Source organism: Lynx rufus, unplaced genomic scaffold (genome assembly GCF_022079265.1).
Source record: "Lynx rufus isolate CCGP_SWC_20201006 ecotype Redwood Valley unplaced genomic scaffold, mLynRuf1.p SCAF_12, whole genome shotgun sequence".
Classification (NCBI taxonomy): Eukaryota; Metazoa; Chordata; class Mammalia; order Carnivora; family Felidae; genus Lynx; species Lynx rufus.
Window position 1 is genome coordinate 68,873,633 of NW_025814826.1, and position 14,099 is coordinate 68,887,731.

General features: G+C 46.5%; 1 protein-coding gene across 4 annotated transcripts; it reads left to right on the forward strand.

The window, feature by feature from the left end:
• Nucleotides 1-831: 831 nt before the first annotated feature.
• ZNF34 (zinc finger protein 34) lies at nucleotides 832-13,240 on the forward strand. Of its 4 annotated transcripts, XM_047074374.1 has the most exons (8): nucleotides 832-903; nucleotides 1,274-1,369; nucleotides 5,130-5,213; nucleotides 7,341-7,392; nucleotides 7,811-7,898; nucleotides 8,193-8,337; nucleotides 8,777-8,896; nucleotides 11,070-13,240. In XM_047074374.1, the coding sequence occupies exons 5-8, from the start codon at nucleotides 7,866-7,868 to the stop codon at nucleotides 12,428-12,430; spliced, it is 1,659 nt and encodes a 552-aa protein (XP_046930330.1). In that variant the 5' UTR covers nucleotides 832-903; nucleotides 1,274-1,369; nucleotides 5,130-5,213; nucleotides 7,341-7,392; nucleotides 7,811-7,865; the 3' UTR covers nucleotides 12,431-13,240. The 4 variants fall into 4 exon arrangements, with proteins under 4 accessions (XP_046930330.1, XP_046930331.1, XP_046930333.1 ...); XM_047074375.1 differs by lacking the exon at nucleotides 1,274-1,369 and having other exon boundaries at nucleotides 858-903; XM_047074377.1 differs by lacking the exon at nucleotides 832-903 and having other exon boundaries at nucleotides 918-1,369; nucleotides 8,211-8,337.
• Nucleotides 13,241-14,099: the final 859 nt, after the last annotated feature.

Here is a 14,099-nt window from a genome sequence, read left to right on the forward strand (position 1 = left end):
GGACCATCTCCCAGAGTGCATCAGAACCAGTCACCTCAGGGTTGTTTCGAGAGGCTGTGTGCAGTCAGGCGTCTCCCACCAGAGAGTAGACCTTTTGGTTGTTGCCAGGTGGCTTCTTGGTGGGGTCTGCACTTGTCTCTAGCATGAACCTTGCCCACAGGTCTTGCTTTCCCAGTCTCCACTGGCCTCTTGACCACCCACCACACCTAGACAGTGAACCTAGCAGGGCCAGGCCTTGGTAATGGGTAGAACATACAGGAGGCTGGGGTTTCCTCTTTAACGAAAGAGGGCTAGGCTTGGTCACCTGATCTGTAGAATAACCTGCCTGTCACTGCTTTCCCCTTCTGGATAAAGCGGTCTGGATCATTGGCCGAGAAGTGGCCCCAGGGAGGCTTTGTTCTACTAGCAAGCACCCGGGAACCCCTTATCCCAGTTAGAGTGGACGCAGCTTGCGTTCAGTGTGCTGAACTAAGGGGGCTCTAACCAATAAGCGTCTTTCTTGGTCATCACGTGGCTTCTCTGCCATTCTCTGTAAAGGAAAGGACCTGTTCTTTTGTTGGTGGCAGTGCCTTGAGGAATTACTAGAGAGCTTTCCCCTGAAAATTGCTGTAGTTTATTAATCTTCGAAACGGGTTCCTAAGCCTCCCCTTGCCTCAGATCTGAAGCTTCGGGGTCATGGTTCCAGGCTGCCACCCAGTGGCAGCGCTCCCGGCTTCCGGCACGGAGTTTACAGTTCCTTAGGGAGACTAACTACAGAGACTAGGAGTCCGTTTCCCAGAGCGGCCCCAGGGTACCTCCGGTTTCAGACGCGGGGTGGGGAGGTCACTTCCGGTTGGATTGCCGTGCTGCAGCGGGTGGGGCTATTGGGGCCTGGCCCGGCGGCGGCTCCTCTGCGGTGCTGAGGTGAGTGTGGCTGGGTGGGGGCGGCGGTGACCGCGAGGTCTCCCGGGCGCGGGTGCCAGCCCTTCCCTGTAGCAACGCGATGCTCGGGCCGGGGCCCACCCCGCTGTCGACGACCTCTCCCGCCCGGCGTCCCTCGGGCAGGCTCCCTCCCCACTCTCGGAGTCCTCACGAAAAGCCCTGTTCCTGCTCCGGCGTTTTCCGATGGGTCCCAAACCCCGACTGGTGTCCTCCCCAAACCTGGCGTCCCGCTCTCCGATCGCCCTGGCCGGGAGTCCTTCCTTGCCGGGCCCCTGCCCCGCCCGAGACTCCCCTTCCCGGGTTTTATGACTCCGGGAGCCTAGGCGTCTCTCCACTGCATTCCTCTTCCCAGGTCGCCCTAGAGGGCTGCGTCCCGGGATGCCCGGGACCCTCATGGCCTGGTGACTCGAGGCCCTCTCCTTGCCAGCTCCTCTCCACCCCGCAGACGGTAAGCCAGCTCTCCAAATAAACCCCGCTACCATAGCCCCCGGCTTGAGCCGAGTCTTTCCCTCGCATGTGGGTCCAGGTTGTATTCCCCACTCCTCCCCAGCTCTCTCCCCCCCCCCCCCCCCCCCCCCCCCCCCCCGCTTCTCCACTGAGTCGTCCTGTTCCCTGTCCCTAGCCCCATCTGTCTCCTCACCAGGTCTCTAGCTTGGGTCAGTTAATGCCAAAACACACTCTTTCTCCTCGGCTCTTGTCCTTCCCATTTACCATCCCCCTTCCCGTGCCCCTCGCTTCCCTCTTGCCTTTAGCAATTCCCCGAAATGCCTGCCCCACCGATATACCTTCCTAACCATCCTCTTTTGCCTCTGGCGCTCCAAGGCCTTCTCTTAACAGCCACGCTTTTTGTTTTTGTTTTTTCAAATTTTTTTAATGTTTGTTTTATCTTTGAGAGAGAGACAGACCGACAGACCGACAGAGCGTGAGTGTGGGAGGGGCAGAGAGAGGGAGACACAGAATCCGAAGCAGGCTCGGAGCAGCCCCGATGGGGGCTGGAACCCACAGACTGTGAGATCACGACCTGAGCTGAAGTCGGTCGCCCAACCGACTGAACCACTCAGGCTCCCCTAGCAGCCACGTTTTTATGTGTCTTCTTAGAGGCCTCTATTCAAGGTCAGGAACTGAAGACGTTTTAAAAAATGTATTTAAAAAAATACGCCATGTTTTTGTGCTTTGAAAACATTAAAAAAAATCTTTTTTAGAGAAAACTTAAAAATATGGAGAATAGATTAGCAAACACTAGTGACTAGGTTTGCCACGTGTATTTCAAGCTTTCAATTTTTAAAAAATACATTATTTATTTGTTTTAAACAATCTCTATGCCCCATGTGAGGCTTGAACTTGTGTCCCCAAGGTTAAGGAAGTAGCATACTATAGGGACTGAGCCAGCCAGGCATCCCCCCCTCCTTTTTTTTTTTAAAGTAGACTCCATGAGAGTCTTGAACTGGGGCTTGAACTCATGACCCTGAGAGGTTAAGAGTTGCATGCTCCACTGACTGAGCCAGCCAGGCGCTCCTAGTTTTTGTTTTTATTTTTTTAAGAAAGCTGTTGAAGTGAAATTGCCCTTAGAGGCAGGGTCCCCAGTCCCATTTGCTTCCCAAAGCAACCCTTAGTTTGGACATAGTTTCATTAGTTTTTTATTTTGTTTTAGTTTTATGGAGGTGTAATTGACAAACAGGAATTGTGGAAGTTTTAAATGTACACTTGATGTTTTGATACAGGTGTACATTGTGAGATAATCACATCCAGCACCTCACACAGGCACCATTTGCTTTTTTTGTTTTCTTTTTTTCGTTTTGAGGGAGAGTGAGCACTAGGAGGGGAGGGGCGGAGAGAGAGGGAGAGAGAGAATCACAAGCATGTTCTTTGCTGTCAGCACAGAGCCCGACGCAGGTCTCAATCTTAGCAGTGAGATCGTGACTGGAGCTGATATCGAGTCAGATGCTTAACCTACTGAGCCACCCAGGTGCCCTTTTTTTGTTTATTCTGTGGTGAGGATATTTAAGATCTACCCTCTGAGCAAGTTTCAGAGTTACAATACAGTAATGTTAACTGTAGTCACAGTGCTGTATGTTATATCTCCAGAACTTACTCATCTAGCGCAACTGAAAGTTTGTACTCTGATGGATATGTCTCCATTTTTCCCAACCTGGCAGCCAAACCATTCTACTCTCTGCTTCTATGATTTGGGCCCTTAGATACCACATGTTAGTGAGATCATGTAGTATTTGTCTTTCTGTGTCTGGTTTATTTCACTTAGCATGATATTTTCCAGGTTTACCCATGTTGTAGCAAATGGCAAGATTTCATTCTTTGTGGCTGAGTCACATTCCATTGTGTATATGTACCACATCTTGTATCCCTACATCTATCGTTGGACACTTAGGTTGTTTCCTTGTCTTGCCTATTGTGAATAATGCTGCAGTGACCATGGGAGTGCAGATCTCTCAGGGAGTGATTTCATTTCCTTTGGATAATATAACAAGATGTGGGATTGGTGGATCATTTGCTAGTTCTATTTTCAATTTTTTGAAGCGCCTCTGCATTGTTTTCCATAATGGCTGCCCCAATTTACGTTCTCACCAACAGTGCACAAGGGCTCCCTTTTCTCCATATCCTCACCAGCACTTATCTTTTGCTTTTTGATAATGCTCATTGTGACAGGTGTGAGGTGATAACTCATTGTGGTTTTATTTGCAGTTCTCTGGTGATGTTGAGCACTTTTTCATGTACCTGTTGGTCATTTGTATGCTTTGAGGGAGAAATTTAGGTTCTTTGCCCATTTTAAGTTGGGTTTTTGGTTTTTAACCTGTGGAGTTGTGTGAGGTCTTTATATATTTTAGATCTTGATTCCTTATCAGATACATGGTTTGTAAATATTTTCTCCCATTCCTTAGGTGCCTTTTCACTCTGTTGATTATTATTTTGCTGTCAACACATTTTCTTATACCTTTACATACCCACTAGAGTTTTTGTGTTTAAAAGTCTGCATACCGTACATTATGTACTATTGATATCCTGCACTTAACAGTTTCATTCAACCTTATAGCTTTGTATTGCCTCTGACATTGATGTGGTTCATTTCTTTCAATCGCTGTGACCGTGACTGTTCCCTGATAGTAGATACTGAAGTTTCTGATTTTGGGGTGTTTTTTTGTTTGTTTGTTTTGGTACACACAGCCACATGGTAGCATTCTTGTGTATCTTGTTGTGTGCATTAGCAAGAGTTTTTATAGGGCACATACCTAGAATTAGGTTTCCTGACTGAATTTACAGGGTTTCAGCTCTTCCAGGTGGTGCCAGGTGGATTTCCAGAGTGACTGTACCAGTTTATATTCCCGCAGGACCCTGAGAATCTCATTGTTCTTTATGTCTTCAACACTTGATATTGCGAAGCATTTTATATTTTTCCCAAACTGTGGGGAGAGAAGTCTTGAATTTGCATTTCTCCAATTCTCAATGACGTTGAAGATCGTTTCAAATGTTTATTGGACTCTTTGATTTCATCATCTGTGACTTACCAAGTCATTCTGTGTTTAGTTTCTTAAATGAATGGTCTTGTCCGTGTGTGTGTGTGTGTGTGTGTGTGTGTGTGTGTGTGTGTGTTTTAAGATATATTCTGTGTATCTTTTCTTATGTATTATGTCTGCAAATATCTTTCACTCTGCATCTTGTCTTTTAATTTTGTGTTTTGTACAGAAAAATTTTTGGAGTAAAATTAAGCAACTTCTCCTCTATGGACTGTATTTTGTGTATTTTCCTAGAATAGCTGTAATTTGAAAAAAAATATATTTAGGGCTTCTATGTGCTTAAAATATATTTTTGTTGGCCATAGGAGGCAGGGATTGAATTTTATTTTCCTAAGGAAAATCAGTTGTGTTGGTACCATTATGAATAGCATGTCATTAACATATGCATGGCTCTATTCGTTATCTTCTTTACTTTGCTTACACTTTGCTTTTATTACCATAGCCTTACAGTAAGTCTTGATAGGTGGTAGGGCATGCCTCTGCCTACCTTACTTCTTTTTTGGCACTGTCTTAGTTAATCGTGGATCATTATTTTGATATTTAGTCATTTTTGTCAGATTTCGTGTTATGTCCTGTTGCAATTTTGATTGCACAGAATTAATAGGTTTGTTTGAGCAGAGCTGACATTTTTATGATATCGAATCCTCCTATTTATGAATACTGTCTGTTTCTCCGTAGGTCTTTTTGATGTCCTTTAGTGAAGTTTTACCATTTTGTCCCTGGCATTTTGGACAACACTTGATGGCCATTGTTGAATGCATGGTATGTAGAGTTGTGTTTCATTTCATTTCATTTCATTTCATTTCATTTCATTTCATTTCAGAGAGCGTCAGTAGGGGAGAGGGGCTAGGGGCAGAGAGAGAGAGAGAGAGAGAGGGCGGGGGGGGTGGAGAATGTTAAGCAGGGTCCATACTCAGTGTGGAGCCTGACACAGGGCTTGATCCCACAACCCTCTAATCATGACAGCCCAAATCAAGAGTTGGGTGGTTAACTGACTGAGCCACCGAGGTGCCCCCCTCCCTGACTTTTTTGTTTTTAATAGTATTTCTTTTTCTATCTTTTCTGCTGCCTCCCCCTCATTGGACTTGCCAGATATTTGTTATTAGCATTCTAAAGGACCAGTGTTATTTTCTGTTTCTTTATTTTATGTATTTTAAAATGTTTACTTATTTTGAGAGAGAGAGAGAGCACACATAAGGGGGGGTGCAGGGCAGAGAGAGGAGAGAGAGACAGAATCCCAAGCAAGCTCCCACACTGTCAGTGTGGAGCCCATCTCGGGCTCAATCTCACAAACTGTGAGGTCAGGTCATGACTCGAGCTGAAATCAAATCAGACGCTTAACCAGTTGAGCTACCCAGGTGCCCCAGATATTATTTTGTTTCTTTAAATTGAGTGGTGTTCTTTTTTTTTTTTTTTTTTTTTTAATCTTTCTTTGAATCCACTTTTCTCAGTCTGTGTCTAATTTCTTATTGAATGTTTAGATAGTTTATTTCAGTCTCTCTTATGCTAAAATAAGTGTATTAAGAATGCACATTTTTCGGGGCGCCTGGGTGGCGCAGTCGGTTAAGCGTCCGACTTCAGCCAGGTCACGATCTCGCGGTCCGTGAGTTCGAGCCCCGTGTCAGGCTCTGGGCTGATGGCTCAGAGCCTGGAGCCTGTTTCCGATTCTGTGTCTCCCTCTCTCTCTGCCCCTCCCCCGTTCATGCTCTGTCTCTCTCTGTCCCAAAAATAAATAAACGTTGAAAAAAAAATTAAAAAAAAAAAGAATGCACATTTTTCGGGGCATCTGTGTGGCTCAGTTTGTTAAATGTCTGATTATTGGATTCAGCTCGGGTCATGATCTCTTGTTTGGTGAGTTCAAGCCCCTCGTTGGGCTCTGCACTGATGGTGCGGAGCTTGCTTGGGATTCTCTGTCTCCCTCTCTCTCTGTGTCCCTCCCCTGCTCGTGCTCTCTCTCTCCAAATAAATAAACATTAAAACAAAATTTTTAAAGAATGTATTTTTTTTGTTAGGTGGCCTTTGTTTCCATTTTTATGGTTTTCTGGAAAGGGGTACTTGTTTTTAGCATATATTTCCAGCATAACAGCGGTCTGGTGAGAGAATGTTTTCCCAAATGATGTCAGCCTTTGGAAGTTGTTGAAACTTTCATTGTTGCCTGGTTCATGATGTTATTTTAATAGTTTTGAATGTGCATCTTGGAAAGTAGACACTTTATTCTCTATGTTTTAAGTGGCTGTTCTCTACTCAGTCCTCTTGCTTCTGAGGGATATGTGTTAGAATCTCTCATTCCAGTGGAGCTTTGCCAGGTTCCTCTTTGCTGCTTCAGTTAGAGCATTGGCTTTCTACATTTGGATTTTGTTGGTAGATACATACATGTCTGTAATTACGTCTTCTTGGTGGATTTTCCTTTTATTAACGTGTATTGTTATTTTTGTTCCTATAATTTTTGCTTTCAGTTCTGTTTTAATTGGTTTAAATAAATGCTGATCCACACATAGCAATGCATATTAAAAGCTCACAAATATCATGAATGAGGGGAAGAAGTCAAGAGTATAGACAGCTTCTATTTCCTTTGATAAAAAACTCACCAGAGGCACAGCTGATCTGTGGTGGTGGCATTCAGGGTAGAGCTTCACTCTTGGGCGTGCAGGGAGGAAGCAGTGCCTGCAGGGGCAGGAGGGCTGACGTTGGTGCTGGTTCTGTGGGTGTGGGCCCTTGTGATTGCCTCTGGAGCTGTGTGTTCAGGATTTTTCAACTCTTCTTCATAAATGTCATATTTCAATAAAGAGCTTTAAAGGCAAAGAAAAGGTATATATCTTCTACAGCTTTATTTTAATTAGTGTTTGTTTAATCTGTCTTATATTCAGCCTTTGTGTTACTTTATTTTAGGTTATGTAGATGCGTTGTGTGCATCTGTTGGAGAGTCTTGTGCTTCTAGTAGGTGAGTTTAATTGTTTTATTTCTTATCATTACTCATCCACTGAATTGTTTCGACTGCTGTTGTATTTTTTGCCGTCTGTACTTTGACTTTGTTCTATGCCTTCCGTTGATTTTCTTTTTCTTTTTCTTCTCGATACTTAACGTGTTGTCTTTACTCTTTCATGTAAAGTGAATGGGTATCTCCATCTTTCTCCTGAATGAGACAGCTTGGCGTGTCAGGGAGGTTGAGGGGAGCAGATGACCCGAGGAGTTGTGCACGTGTCCGTGTACTGGGTGCCAGGTTGGGCAGGGTAGCCCCAGGCAGGGAGCAGAGTCAGCCTGGGAGGCCAGCTGTGCCCTGATGGGGATGAACGTGGTCCTGAAGGTGCCCACAGGAGAGGCCAGGCTGGGCCTCCACGTGTTCCTTTCTCTTCCCTCAGCACCAGTGTGGCTTACTGCTGACTTCCTCCCCTTGGAAGCCCAGGGTACCAGGCGATGGCAACTTTGCACCTGTCTGCCCTGCCCCAGGTGAGCATCCGTTTTCCCTGGGAGGTGTGAAGTCTCCACACAGGGCTTTCCTGCTTCTGCTGCCTCAGCAGGCACTGTGAGGCATGTCTGGTCTGGGGCGTTGAGCAGAGGAGGAGTGACCCTGGGATTCCCCTGGCCTTCCTTAGTTAGCTGGCTTAGCAGCCAAGGGCCCGGGCCACTCCCCTGGGTCATGCTGGGGGATCATTCCTGTAGCTGCCCCTGTGCTGCTGCTCCTAGAATGCTTCTGCGGCACCTGCCCCCAGGGCCCACGCTGAGTCGCACCTGGGCCTGCAGCAGCCCTTGTCATTCCAGGCTGAGGTGACCTTTGAGGACGTGGCCGTGCTATTCTCCCGGGAGGAGTGGGGCCGTCTGGGCCCTACTCAGAGGGGCCTCTACAGGGACGTGATGCTGGAGACCTACAGGAATCTGGTCTCCCTGGGTAAGGCCCCTCACTAGGATGCAGCTCAGGGAACAGCCCCGGGAACTGAGGGCTCAGCAGGGGTTGGGCTGGGGGCCTCTTCCCCCTGGTCCTGGGCAGGCCTGGTCTGCTAGAGGAGGGGCCAGGCAGGGCTGGGTCTGTGCTTCTGTCATCTGACTCTGAGCTCCCAGATAAGAGTGCCTCCTGCTCCAGACCTGAGACAGGTCCCTCCCCAGAGGGATTGTGTACCTTCCAAGAGGAGAGAGAGCCCTCTGCACTTTTGTTCCCTGTGTTCAATTTGCCTCTTTACGACTGCCCCCAGCCCTCCAGAGTGTCCAGACTCCCCATCACCCCACTTTGCCTGTGCTTCTCTTCCTGCCACAGGAAGGAGATGTTGTGAGATCATGCTCAGTGCAGCCCTGTTCCTTGGCACCAACCCCAGGCCCTGTTTTCTTCTTAGGAGCTGGACGTGCAGGTCCCAAGCCTGGGGTGATCACACAGTTGGAGCGAGGGGATGAACCATGGGTCCTGGATGCACAGGGTGCCAAAGGGAAAGGGCGACCGAGAGTCAGTGTCTCAGGTGCGTGAAGGGGGCCTCTTCCCCAACAGCTGCTGAACAGGCATCTGTTGGAGTCCAGGGTGTATGGTTAATGGTTCCGGAATTGAGAACAAGGTGCATTGGGGCAGCATTATTCTGAGTACCTCATTGTGGTAATTCTTGAGCTGAATCTTCTAGGAGGGTGAGAGGGGGCATTGTTGGCAGAGGAGAAGAGGGAAGGGCATTCAGGTATGCTGTGAGGGAAGGCTGGGTCCATGGGACCTCATGGAGCCCTGCCCTCCAGAGCTCATGCCCTGTGAGGAGGGTCAGGCAGGGCCATAGTATGGAGACCATCGCTTCATTCTCCTTTACTAAAATTGCCACTTGGCAATCACGGACCATTACAAGAAAGAGAGAATATGTCATCACCCAGATACCAGTGTGTTCCTACTCTCCCCTTTCTCGTGCTGTTTCACGCCCATACGAATGTTGCTTCTTGACAGGGATGCAGTGCTCCCAAGTGTACTGCTGTCACCTCCTTTTTCACTCAATGAGTGTCCATCTTTTTTTTTTTTTATTAAAAAAAATTTTTTTTTAATGTTTATTTATTTTTGAGACAGAGACAGAGCATGAATGGGGGAGGGGCAGAGAGAGAGGGAGACACAGAATCGGAAGCAGGCTCCAGGCTCTGAGCCGTCAGCCCAGAGCCTGACGCGGGGCTCGAACTCACGAACTGTGAGATTGTGACCTGAGCTTAAGTCGGACGCTCAACCGGCTGAGCCACCTAGGCGCCCCAATGAGTGTCCATCTTTATGCACAAGTCAGTCACTGGTTTTGTTGGAAGTGCCAGTGGGAAGGGTGCTCTGTAGTTTCATTGCCATGAACAACTCTGATAAGCGTTATTTTGCACGTCTTGGTGATGTCCTAAGAAGCAACTCTTGGTTCAAAGGACTTGAATTTCTCTTTTGTAAATTTGTTTATTCAAATATAAATACTTCTAGAACCAGGGTAAATCTTGTTTATAACTCAGTGAATTTTTATAAAAATCCTCTTCCAGATCAAGATGTAGAACTTTTCTAGTTCCCTGGGAGCCCACTGGGCCTCCTGTCATTTCCCACTGCTCCTCACAGGACCCTTCTCTCTGACTCCTGGGGACGGCACTCTGCCCCTCAGCTCTGTGTCTTGTCTCACGCATCTGAACGTTGTGAGGGCTGCTGTGGTGGACTCGGTTTGTTCTCTTTCGTTGCCACATGATGTTCTGCCATGTGAATCTACCACAAATTATTTTCTTTTTTTTTTTTAAATTTATTTTGAGAGAGAGAGAGCAGGGGCGGGGCAGAAAGAGTGGGAGAGAGAGAATCCCAAGTAGGCTCCACACTGATGTGGGGCTCGAATCCACGAACTGTGAGATCATGACCTGAGCTGAAGTCAAGAGTTGGATGCTTAACCGACAGCCACCCAGGCACTCCAAGATATTTCCCATTCTTGTTGACATTTGGTTGTCCCCGTTTTGGGGTCGTTGTGGATGTTTCTCTTGGTTCACAGAAAGTACCTTTCTGGTGGTATGTTTCTGCAAGGGGAGTTGGTGTATGAATGTCTGGTCAAGGCAGGAAGGAGAGGAGGCTTGAGGGTATCAGGAACCATTCTGTGTGGCACCTTGAGTTTAAGGGGCTGGTAATTGCCTCTCAGGCCCCTGAGAAAAGACACAGGAATGGGTATAGCCTGCGAGGGGGAGCTCAGGGACACCAAGGCCCATGGTTGGCACGAGGTTGGCCTTCTGATGTCCTGAGGAGGCACCTGGTTTTCCTGCCCTGAATTTTGGGGTGAATTAGCTGTTGTTAAGTGGCCTCAGACTCACTTCTTTGTCAGATGTCCTCTGTGACTCTCAGGGCCCCCTGGTCTCCATGGTGGCATGAAGCTTCCATGTTCTGTCCCTTTGTAATGAGGACCTGCGCCCTATAGCCGCACTTAGGAAGGTTTTGTGGGCAGAAGGCGGGCAGGAAGAATTCGTCAGGCCTGGTTTAAATACTTGCACTGCCATATGACTGCAGCCTTGGGTGAGTTCTTTAAGCCTCTGAGCTACCAGCTCTCCTCTCTGCAAGGCGTTGTAACCCTGGAGGTGGTGGAATCGGTACGGCACCGATGGTTGGCAGCATCTTCGTACCTTCCTTCTGAAGTCAGAACAGGTGGTCCAGAGATGTGTTTGTTGTTTCAGCTCTTGGGACCAGGACTGAGTACAGTGAGTTGTCTTCAGGAGAAATGCTTGATGGGGAAGAACTGGATCGGCGCCAGAGTGCCGTTTCCCAGGGACCTGAGCCTGGAGAGGCCCGTGCGTGTGTCCGGGAGCCAGAGGACAGCCTGGACGAGCCTGTGGAACAGAGATGCCTGAGGCCAGTCCCATGGACTAATGAGGAGAGCATCCAGGAGTCTGCAGGGAGCCTCAGCTTCCAGTCAAGCCCGATCTCTGACCAGAGACCTCACAAATGTGACATATGTGAACAAAGTTTTGAACAGAGATCATACCTCAATAACCATAAGCGTGTACACAGGACAAAAAAGATAAATGTAGTCCATGATTCTGGGGAATTCTTCAGTGCAAATCTGGCTAAAGAAGCTCAGATAATTCCTCTTGGGAAAAAATTGCATCATTGTGGTTACTGTGGGAAAGCCTTCAGGTACAGTGCTAACCTCGTCAAGCACCAGCGGCTTCATAGCGAAGAAAAGCCCTACAAGTGTGAAGAGTGTGGGAAAGCCTTCGGCCAGAGCTGCGAGTTCATCAGTCACCGAAGGATGCATTCAGGGGAGATCCCCTACCGGTGTGGTGAGTGCGGGAAGACGTTCAACCAAAGGCCCAACCTCATGAAGCATCAGAGGATTCACACCGGGGAGAAGCCCTACAAGTGTGGTGATTGCGGGAAACACTTCAGTGCCTATTCTTCCCTTATTTACCACCAGAGAATCCACACTGGAGAGAAACCCTATAAGTGCAATGACTGTGGGAAAGCCTTCAGTGATGGCTCAATCCTCATCCGGCATCGTCGGACTCACACTGGAGAGAAGCCATTTGAGTGCAAAGAATGTGGCAAAGGCTTTACCCAAAGTTCTAACCTTATCCAACATCAAAGAATTCACACTGGGGAGAAACCCTATAAATGCAATGAATGTGAGAAAGCCTTCATCCAAAAAACCAAACTGGTTGAACATCAGAGAAGCCACACTGGAGAGAAGCCCTATGAGTGTAATGACTGTGGCAAAGTCTTCAGCCAAAGCACACACCTTATTCAGCATCAGAGGATCCACACGGGAGAGAAGCCGTACAAGTGCAGTGAGTGTGGGAAGGCCTTCCACAACAGTTCCAGACTCATCCACCACCAAAGGTCACACCACGGAGAGAAGCCGTACAAATGCAGCGATTGCAAGAAAGCCTTTAGCCAGGGTACTTACCTCATCCAGCACCGGAGGATCCACACGGGGGAGAAGCCCTACAAGTGCAGCAAGTGTGGGAAAGCCTTCCGGCACAGTTCCAACATGTGCCAGCATCAGAGGATTCACCTCCGGGAGGACTTTGCGAGGTGACTGTGGACGAGGGCCCATGAGTTCTGCTGTGCACTTCTCCATATGACCCACCCCACCCCTTTATTTATTGTCCGTACAGTGTTGTCACAGATGAAGGGCATTTCTAATTAAAAACAAACGCAACTCTTTCCTTAATCCCGAAGCTGTGCATGTTCATTTTAGAGAAATTGAGAGAGAGGTAGGCAAAAAGAAGTTCTTGTGATTCCCTCCGTTTAGAAAATGAATCCATTACTGCTGATTTAGCATAAGCTTCCTTTCACACAGTTCAGCGCGTTGTCAAAAGAAAATACTGCGTGCTTGTCATTGCAGCACAGAGGATCTTCCTTTGTTATTTCCTCGATCCTAGAAAAGTCACACTGGAAAAATTCTACATATTTACATATTGTAATTTAAAAAGATTAGCCTAATGTTCATGCTTTTCCGTGTATCTTAATAGAGGTGATATTGTGGTAAAATACACATAACCTGAAACTTACCGTTTTTACCGTTTTTAGGTGTACAGCTCAGTGGCATTAAATACACTCACAATGTTGTATGACCATCCCCACCATTTCCAGAACTTTTATGACCTGAAACAGAAACTCTGTACGCATTAAATAATAACTCTCCCTTTCTCTCGGCTGCTGACAGTCTGTTCTATTTTCTGTCTGAATTTGCCTATTCTGGCTTCTTCAGGTATGGAGTCATATAGTATCTGCCCTTTATATCTAGCTTATTTCGCTTTGCATAATGTCCTCAAGATTTATCCATGTTGTAACCTGTATCAGAATGTCATTTTTTTATGCCTGAAAAATATGACCTTGATTTGTAGATACCATGTTTTATTTATCCATTCATCTCTTAGTGGGCACTTGGGTGTTGTATACAAGTATTTTTTGGATCCTTTCAGTACTTTGGGGTATAATCCTGGGAGTGAAATTGCTGGATCATATGGTAATTCCACGTTTAGCTTTTTGAGGAGCGGCCAGACTTTTCCACACAGTGGCTGTACCGTTTTATAGTCCCACCAGCAATGAATAGAAGGTTCTGATTTCTCCACATCCTTGCCAACGTTTGTTATTTTCCATTTTTTAAAGGTTGATATATTTATTTCTGTACACGACATGGGTCTTGAACTCACAACCCTGAGATCAAGAGTCGCATGCTCTTCTGACTGAGCCAGCCAGACACCCCAATTTTTCCATTTTTAAAAATAATATCTATACTAATGGGTGTGAAGTGGTATCTCATTGTGGTTTTGGTTTGTATTTCCCTGATGACTAATGATGTTGAACATCTTTTCAGGCACTTATTGGCCATTTGTATATCATATTTGGAGAAATGTCTGTCCTAGTCCTTTGCCAACTTTTGAATTGGGTTCTTTCTTATTGTTGAGGTGTAGGAGTTCTTTGTATGTTTTGCGTAGTAATCCCTTACCAGGTATATGATTTGGAAATATTTACTCTAATTCTGTGAGTTCTGTCTATTGTTATTAGTGTCCTTTGTTGCACAAAAGTTTTTAATTTTTATGAAGTTCAGTGTATTTTTTTCTTTTGTTGCCTGTGCTTTGTGTGTCCTACTCAAGAAATTGCTAAGTCCGAAGTTAGGAAGATTTGCCCCTCTGTTTTTTTCTGAAGTTTGTAGTTTTAGGTCGTTGATCCATTTTAAGCTAATTTTTTAATATGGTATA